Source organism: Pterocles gutturalis, unplaced genomic scaffold (genome assembly GCF_000699245.1).
Source record: "Pterocles gutturalis isolate BGI_N339 unplaced genomic scaffold, ASM69924v1 scaffold7024, whole genome shotgun sequence".
Taxonomy (NCBI): Eukaryota; Metazoa; Chordata; class Aves; order Pterocliformes; family Pteroclidae; genus Pterocles; species Pterocles gutturalis.
In genome coordinates this window covers 64,411-73,527 of record NW_010130596.1, presented here as the reverse complement: position 1 = coordinate 73,527, position 9,117 = coordinate 64,411, and the positions used below count along the sequence as shown (strand labels likewise).

General features: G+C 48.9%; 1 protein-coding gene across 1 annotated transcript in view; it reads right to left on the bottom strand.

Moving 5' to 3' along the window:
* Positions 1-1,840: 1,840 nt before the first annotated feature.
* Positions 1,841-9,117, bottom strand: part of HIVEP3 (human immunodeficiency virus type I enhancer binding protein 3) — a 65,014-nt gene continuing 57,737 nt past the window's right edge. Inside the window, exons 5-6 of the mRNA XM_010080271.1 lie at positions 5,590-6,650; positions 1,841-2,734 (exon numbers count right to left, since the gene is read on the bottom strand). Of these exons, the coding sequence (XP_010078573.1) occupies positions 1,841-2,734; positions 5,590-6,650 (1,955 nt within the window). The remainder of the gene's footprint in view (positions 2,735-5,589; positions 6,651-9,117) is intronic.

The following is a 9,117-nucleotide window of genomic DNA, read 5'->3' as shown; positions in this document are numbered from 1 at the left end:
TCACAGAAGATCATTAAAAAATTTCTATTATTTGCCCGTGAAACGGGAACAGTTCATAGCTCATCAAGTCTGGCAAGGAAATATGTTCTCATTCAGGGTTTTATTTGATTTCTTTTAATTTTTTTTTATTTTCTCTTTTTTTTAAAAAGTGTATTACGTACCCGATAAACTGGAACAGCTCTGAAAGAAGAAAGAACTGGTCCACTGGTTAAATATTTATATCTTTTGTTTGTTTCTTTGTTAAAATAAAAATAAAAAGAGGTTTGTACAGATTCCATAGACCAGAAAACCCTCTGAAGTAGTACAGAGCCTGCTGTCCGCTCGGGCAAACACGTACCCAACTTTTAAAAAGTGTGATAACGTGACAGAGAGGAACGGCTCCGGCGACTCTCTCTGTATTTGGTGTCGTATCTATTGGCAGTAGAGGCCATTGCTCCGCTACGGATGGTCAGAGTTAAAATTTTGCTCTGGAGAAAGTTACTGTGCATGCATAACAAGCTGATTGCAGACATTAACCACTCAGCAGCATCATTTTTTTTTTTTCTTCCAAAACACCAAAAAAAAAAAAAAAAGGCCCATCTGCACAATAAGGACTAGGTTTGTGCCCTTCTGCTTAAATAAATAAATAAAATTAAAAGAAGCCACAGAGTCACTCGAGCCGCAGGCATGCGAACGAACGGAGCAGAAACTCCTCCTGCATCTCTCAGCTCAACGAAGCCGAAGCCAAGCAGGACCGAGCAGGGATGGGATGGAGGGAGCTGGTCCACAACGAAAAAATTATGGAAGAAAAATGGTTTGCAAGGCTGAGTTTACTTCCATTTTTGAAATGAAGGGAGGATGTTTACAGAGGGCTTCCAAACCCCAGCAAAGAGGGGCTCTCAGGCACAGGCACGACTTTGCCGGGGCGATGCCGGGAGCACCGCAGAGCGGCCGTGTGCGGGGAGCGGGATGGAAGGATTAAAGCAAGCAGGAGGCCGGCTCGTCCAGCGAGAGACACCATTCCTGGCACTGGGTCTACATTCGATACATTCCTATGTTCTTGCAGTTAAATCTTTGAAGAAGAACCTTTTTTTTTTTTTTTTTTTGTCCCTTTTTTTAGAAAAGTGCTTTGACGGGTTCTGTAGGAGGGAGGGATGCTCAAGATGCATTTTGCTCTTTTGAGTGACAATTTCTCTCCCTGCGAAGGAACCTCCCCCTACTCAAGGAAGTGCTAGTTTCATTTACAAGTTCAGGGTAAACACGTTTTTCAAATGCAAAGCAGTCTCAACTGTTTAAAGCACAACCATAGGCAATCAGAGGGATGCGAGGAAAAAAAAAAAAAACCAAGCACTTTGCGAGAATTAAATAAAGCATGTAATAAATACGAATCATAAACTTCTGTACACAGGAGCGAGGGTTTGGGGTCTTTTTTTTTTTTTTAATCATTTAATCAATATAAAAAAGTTCTTCTGTTTTGTTTTTGTTTTCAGTGCATCTTCTTCCTCTTAAAATGCTTAACCCTTTCCTTTCTGCATCTCTCAGGCCCATTATAACGCACACCTAAATGGCGAAAAAAAGACAAGGTCTAACAAACCCCTTTCCAAAAAACTCTAAAAAAATATTCACAGCCTCAAACATTTTTGTACATTTCAAGCAACAAAAGGTATATATAAAAAGGCACAAGTAACTGCATACATGTGGAGATAATACCAGACTGGGACAAAGAAAACCAGGAATCTTCCATGGGTTTGGTCATTCACTAGAGTGCTTCTTATAGCGATGATTATACTAAAGGAAATAGTGTTGAAAATGTCTCTTGATTTTACATCGGAAGCCTAAAGGTGGAACAGATGCTGGAGGCTTAAGTACTTCCCGTGTTTTCATCCACCTTTTTTGGAGTTTGACCTAAATCTGCGTGCTCCAGGTGTGGACTGCTCTTCCTGGAGGTTCCCCCTCGGCGACTGGGCTCTCCGGAGAGGTTTCTCCTCCGGACGGCGAAGGGCTGGGCGTGCGAATGGCTCGATGAGGGCTCTGAGAGGCAGCCGGTGCTGCTGCTTCGGTCCAACGGCTGGGAGGGGAGATCTGAGATGAAAGTGCAGGATGATTCGAAAGAAGTGCTCGAGCTGCCACATTGCTTCTTGCCCGGTTTTTTCAAGGGTTCTTCCCCGCTTGTCGAAGGCTTTGGAGAGTGCTCGTGGGTTGGGCTGGGGCTGGCTGGGGATGCCGAGCAGCCTGCCTGCTCCGCGCGGCTGGACTCAGCGAACATTTTTACCCTGTATTCCTCCTGGTCTGTCTTTTGCTGAAGCTCACTAGTCCTCATTTTCTCTTCTAAGTAAGTGCTGCTCGTAAGCTCGGGGGACAGCGTGTATTTAGAAACCTTTGCAACCGGGGAGACAGACGCCGACGACGGCTCCCGCGGGACCTGCGGTTCCTCGTCCCTCTGGGAAGCCAGGCTGAACTCCGTGAAGCCGCTGCTGCCAGAGGCAAAGTGTCCGGCTTGCAGGGACACGACGGAGCTGGGCACCAAGCTGGGATGGGTGCTGGGCCTCGCCTGGACCATCTGGATGCCCCCAATGGGAATCATAGGATACGGGGTCCTGGTGAGCTGCTGCGAATGCAACGGGAGATGGCTGAAGACGTTCTCCTCCCCTCGGCTGGGAGCGTGGATATGTATTTCGTGAGGTGCCTGCAAGGGTCTGGAGCAGACGGGCTGCGTGATGCCAGGTGAGCACGTTGGGCTTCGTGGTTCTATCTTCTGCACCGAGAGGGAAAAGAAAGAGATGAATCAGTGCTATGAGCAAGTTACAGCATTAGCATCATTAATGCTCACTGTAAGGATTGACTTTGTGAACATTTTATTCTAATTTGAGGGAGATCAATCAACTGAGAAGGTTTGGATGCCCAAACCTTTAAGGTAAGGAGCAACACAGTGTTTGCCTTCTGGGTCCAAATACGCCCACGGTCTGCTGGGGCACGGATCCAGGGCTTTGGTTTAGGTTTGGATCATTATAAAATCATAGAATAGTGGTTTGGGTTGGAAAGGACCTTTAAAGATCACCTAGTCCAACCCCCCTGCCATGGGCAGGGACATCTTCAACCAGACCAGGCTGCTCAGAGCCCCGTCCAGCCTGACCTTGAATGTTTCCAGGGATGGGGCATGCACCACCCCTCTGGGCAACCTGGGCCAGTGCCTCGCCACCCTCATAGTAAAAAAATGTCTTCCTTATATCTAGTCTGAATCTACCCTCTTTAAAACCATTTATTTAAATAAATATTTTATTTAAAACCATTACGCCTTGTCCTATTGTCACAGTTGCCTCTGACACCCTGGAAGAGGATGCCAGTGTTTCCTGCCATTTGAGCCACTTTGGGTCCCTTTCAGTACATGGGGTTCCTGAGAGCCCAGAACAATGTTATTTCTTTTTACTGGACTTTCTTAAAGCGGGATCACATCCTTACAGCTGCTAACTGCAAGGATGTTTTGGACCGAGTGAGGGACAGCGTTAACTCTCCTCTGACTCAAAGCACACCCATCTGCCTGGTCCCCACCACCACCCTCACGGGGTGGTCTGTAGAAAGCAAGGGGTAAGTCCCTACTATTTTACCTTTTCCTCTTTCTCTCTCGGTGCTTCACATAGTTTCCTAACGTACATCATGGAGAGATATGTGGCTAAACAGAAATGGATTCATTAGTGATGAGGTTATAACGAACCCCTTAAACAGGACTCCCAAGAAGAGGAAGCAACAGAGACTGAAATCAACTTTCCTTTAAGATGGGGTTAGCTATAAAATCTGAGGATTCACTGGAGGGCATATTTCTTAGTAGGATTTTGGATAATTGCCTGACTCTGTGAGCTGCATCTCTACGAAGAGGCGACAGAGGAAAGCAGCAGAAGAGAACAGAAGAGAGAGAAAGCAAGAGCCACTGAAGATAGTGCGCACTTGGTCAGCAGTTAAAGCCCAAACACTTGCTAAATCTCAATTATCCACAAGAATTTTGCCAGAATCACAACAGGGATGCTGGGAAACCCCCAAACCCATCATCTCAATGGTGCAACAGCCACCAGAAGGAGAGATGACCTACTGCAAGAGACAGCGGGGAGGGAGATGCTCACGGACAGGCCTGATGCACGGACTTTGCAGAAACCAGGCTAAGATCACCTCCGAGTTCCTAAGCAATGCACGGGGCACCAGTTTTGAGCACAGAGCTCCGTTTGGGATATGATAAATCCACCTCTGATTCTTCTGTCTCTTGTAGCCTTACCAGGAATGTAGTTTTGCAATGAAAGCCCACTTCTCCATCTCACTAATAAATGGGAAATTTCCTGTTCAGGTCTTTATTGTTGCTTTGGAGGCACATGAGAAAAACAACCGTGGTGACTTTGGGTCATAAAAGGAGCAGGAAAATGGAACAAAAAGGTATGTGTGTGAGAGTGTAAGTCAAAAGGTGTGAATGTGCAGATCAGCAGGGGTATATGATGGACTGGGGAGCCTAGGGGATTTGCTACAAGTGGTGGCAGGGGGCAGCTGTCCTGACAGAGATGCTTTAGAGTTGAAGGATTGGGGTTTCTACAGCCTTGAGATTCACCACGAGAAGTTAATTGACAGCATTAAAGGGAAATAGCATTAAAGTAAGCAAAAATTTTGACCTAAACCAAAGGAGAGTCTCTGAGAAGGTGAGACAAGCACTCATAGTGGAAAGCAGAAGGAAGGCAGCACCAAAAGACGGCACGTTATCATAGACACGGACGAAACGCCCGCTGTGGCTTTTCTGCAGAACACCTGGGTCAGCATCTGCCGTGAGCGGTTCTCCAGGGGTTGTAGAAGGGCCTCTCTCATCCCAGAGCTGTCCCTAAGGGCTCCAGTCTCTCCTCACACCAGTTTCATGGCAGAGCAACCCCAGCAACTGAATCTCAGCATCAGTTACAGGAGAGGCAGGCACTTGGGTAGCAATGGGAAAGGTTCCACCAAACCCAAGGTCTCATTTGCCTGTAGCAGTGGGAGGAACATGTAATTTTCCTTTACCCATAGGATTTGATATGTCCAGCAGAGAGATTAAATACTCTTCTGGACTTGCTGGGAAACACTTCTCTGTGCTGAAGAGAGAAGCGAGATGGAATCAGAGATGTCCAAACAAACACGTCTCAGCAGTTCATCTAGCAGAGTTGGCTGCGTATGTGCGTAGCCCAGGAGTCAGCAATGGAGTGCAATGATCTGGTTCAGGTCACTGACCAGTGAAAAATGGTCACAGCTTCACCCCAGCTGGTGAAAGCTCAGAAATGGGTTTCAAATTTGCAGGGAAAAAAAAAAAAAAAGCCTCTTAGTGACAACTAGCCATCAGCCTTAATGCATGTCTCAGCAGGAGACTGGTTGGGTCAGGAGTATAAATAATCCCCTTACTAAAGGGACAACTTGATTTATCTTCAACTGAGATGGGCAGGACCAAAATGGGTGCAAAGCCCACTGCTGTCCACTGTCACTTTTCTCTGGGTTACCTGGGATATCGGTCACAGTCAGAGTCACTGGGCACTTCTGCACTGCAACTTTCATTAAGAAACATATCAGAGAACGTACTGCAGGGGCTAGAAAGCAAAAGGGCCTTGAACTTACCAGCTTGGACTCGTAGAGCTGTATGTTTTTGCCAAAGAACCTGTGAGGTAGAGGCATCGAAGATAATATCCCATGTTGGGCTTGATATGAGCTTTGAACTTTGTCATCTGCTGCTGATTTGCTAGGACCAGGCAAGTCCTCCTTGCCAGGGGATGGATACCTGGGCGACTCCGAACAGCCTGGAGACAAGACTTTCTTCAGCGATAAATATCTGACCGATGACATCTCTCTGCTCGGCGACGAGTGCCTCACAGGGGAGACTTCTCCTTCGGGTGGAAGGTATGTTCTCGGGGACAGCTCTCTTCTGGGGGAAAGATGCCTGCTGGGTGACAGCTCAAGTCTTGGTGACACACATCTCAGCGGAGATGCCTCCCGCCTGGGAGAGACGCGCTGGCAAGGAGACAACCCTCTCCCTGGAGACAGGCACCTTAGAGAAGCCAGTTCTCTAGTTGGTGAAAACCGTTTCGGTGAAGTTTCATTTTTGGTTAATAGGTGCTTTCTCCCTAGCATTGGTCTGCTGCTGCCACCACCTCTGCCAGAGTCCTGGCTCGGAGACCACCGTTTCCTCGGGGAGGTGTCTTTTGAGGTTGACAGGTCCATAACTAAGGACATCTGTGGCCTTGTGACAGACTCTCTCTCAGCAGAAGCCAATTGCTCGGTGGAGGTCAAAGCTGGTCTGTGGAGGCTCAGGAAGCTGTGGCACACAGCAATGTCACTGCTGTCTGCTGACCACTTTGTTTCCAGCCCTGAGGAGGAGGCCTGCTGGCCTTCACCTACTTTTTGGCTGCTGGAAACAGTTTCTTGCGCTAAGGACAATGCTATTTCAGTGCCTTCCTCTTGAGAAGATGGAGAGCCACCTGAAGAGTGCATCGGGAGGGTGGTATGTTTGCCTTCTGGCAATTTTAAAGGTGGCTCATCTTGGCTCTCCTCTTCCTCCTCATCTTCCTCATCTTCATTGTCATCATCATCGTCAGATTCCTCTAGGTCTGAAAACTGGTGTTCCTCGATCGGCTCAGATCCCTCCCGCCCCTCAGAGTCCTGGAATAGATCTTCACTGGTTCCTGAAGGGGTGGTCAGACACAAAGAGAGAGTGTAAAACACACATACAGGGACTATTTTTCATAGGATCATCACAGAATCACAGAACAATTTAGGTTGGAAGGGACCTTAAAGCCCAGCCAGTGCCACCCCCTGCCATGGGCAGGGACACCTCCCACTAGCCCAGGTTGCCCAAAGCCTCATCCAGCCTGGCCTTGAACCCCTCCAGGGATGGGGCATCCACAGCTTCTCTGGGCACCCTGGGCCACTGCCTCACCCCCCGCACAGGAAAACATTTCTTCCTCACATCTCATCTCCATCTCCCCTCTTGCAGCTTCAAACCGTTCCCCCTGGTCCTGTCCCTGCACCCCCTGACCCAGAGCCCCCCCATCTCTCCTGTAGCCCCCTTTCAGCACTGGAAGGTGCTGGAAGGTCTCCCCGGAGCCTTCTCTTCTCCAGGCTGCACACCCCCAACTCTCTCAGCCTGTCCTCATGAATTTTCCACCTCTGTGGATTTTCCCTTATTTTGATAAATTATAGCTGTGATGCAGATACTTATTTTTGGGAAAGACTTTTGTTGTCTGTCTGTGGAAGGCCTTGCACAGGGCTGCTTAGCTAACGAGAGCTTGTAACCAACAGGGCGTATAGGGACAGCAAGTTCTAAATGATTTGAAATATATCTGCAGGTAAAAATACAGCACCTCTCTTTTACTTTAAGAGCCAGCCGCAGCTTGCTGAGATCAGTACCAAGTTCCCAAGCTGCTCAGACCGCTGCTCTGCTCAGCACTGAGAAAAAATCTGCACTTCCCCAGGCCAGCTGTGCAGCGATCCGGGCAGCACCGTGCGCTCAGCCCGGGGAGGTCCATCGGGAGCAGCCGCTGGATGTCACTGCAGCCCAACACAACTGCTGCCAGGAGGCTCTCCTGCGAGAACCACCGCTCCGGAGGGGCTCACAAAATACCGATTTCTCAAATTCTCTTTGTGCCAAGGAGCGAGACGATGGGTGACGAGCTGCTGGGACACGCTCGGTCCCCTGCTTTGGAAGGAAAGCGCCTGGATGCTGCTCTGACACCTGCGTGAAGCCGGGTAGCTCACTGCAGCGCTGCTGGCTGCTTCCCCATCACTTCAGCCTAGGACACTGCTTCTCCTCTGATCAACACTGGAAGGGTTTTCCATTTCGAGCTGCCATCTGTCAGCAGGACGAGGCAGAGGGGAAATTAAACGGAGCTAACGCTGAGGCTGGACCACACCTGCCTGCCGCAGGCAGGGTGGTTTTCAGAAGGGGACATGGCCACACAGCGAGGAGTCACTGTGATCTGTGGATAAATACTCTAATTTTGTTTAATTTGAATTACAAGGCCTTATAAGTAAACACTGATGAAATATTTGGGATTAGCAGTAAAATAAGACATGTATTTTACCATGGCTGACTATCCCTCCAAGAGTCAGCCTGAAATGCATCTCATTTGCTCCCCCACCTCGTTTCAAAATTATCTGTGAACTAGTCCGTAACGAGAGCCCTACCACAGAACGCATCCAGCACGGACTCGAAGCCAGCAGCTCTCCAGCCAGAGCCCGACTCGCATGGTGCAATGCTGGTATGAAGATGGTGTTTGCTGGACCCGGGATCTGGTGGCGGGTTGTTTGCAAACTCCCAAAGGAACTGAGTTCAGAACCAATATTCCAAAAGACCAGTTCTCCCAGTTGTAAGGGTGGACTGTGCATGTTTCTTGCTTGCAAAAGGAATACATTTCACTACCAGAGCTATGAGCTAGTCCCTGTCTCTGGTTTCGGGGTTTGACATCGATGGGCTTTGGGATCACGGGCAGCTCCAGCCTCAGCCCCGCTGCCTGGCTCCAGGAGCCTGGTCCTGGGTGGTCGGTCGCCCAACGGACAGGCACTGGCCAGGCCAGAGAGCAAGGTCAGACGTACAGAGTGAGGGAAACACGAGGCCAGCACCACACCGGGGAGTTGTTTGCATTTGCCACCGAGGGAAACATTTCCACGAGTCCTGGGACAGCCCGAAGGGAGTTTGCTTTGGCCGCCTCGAGCTCTCCCTGCAGAGTTCAGTCCCGAGCCCTGGCTCCGTGCAACTGAAATGGATTTTGCTGAGCTAACGGGCAAGTCAGGAGTCGATGGAGGGAGGGAGAGGTGGAGGAAGGGGAGAGGGAACTGGTCGATGGCGTTGTCCAAGGGCTGCATTTCTTTACTCGTGTTATTCTAAGGTTACTCTACCAAACTGGTGCAATCACACCAAGAAAACCAATGCAGGAGTGAGGAATTATCCTCCAATCTCCTTTTATAGTAACACCACTTTTACTTTCTCCTGCCCCTTAAATAGAAATGAAAACAATCAAGTGAAACATAACTCTAGTTTAAAATAATCCAGGGAGTTTTAGGAACCGCTGCTCCCTCCCTGCCTGCCCCCAAAGGAAAGCACGGCAATCTTCCTGCGCCGCCTTGTGTCACATGGAAATAGTAATCTTCTTT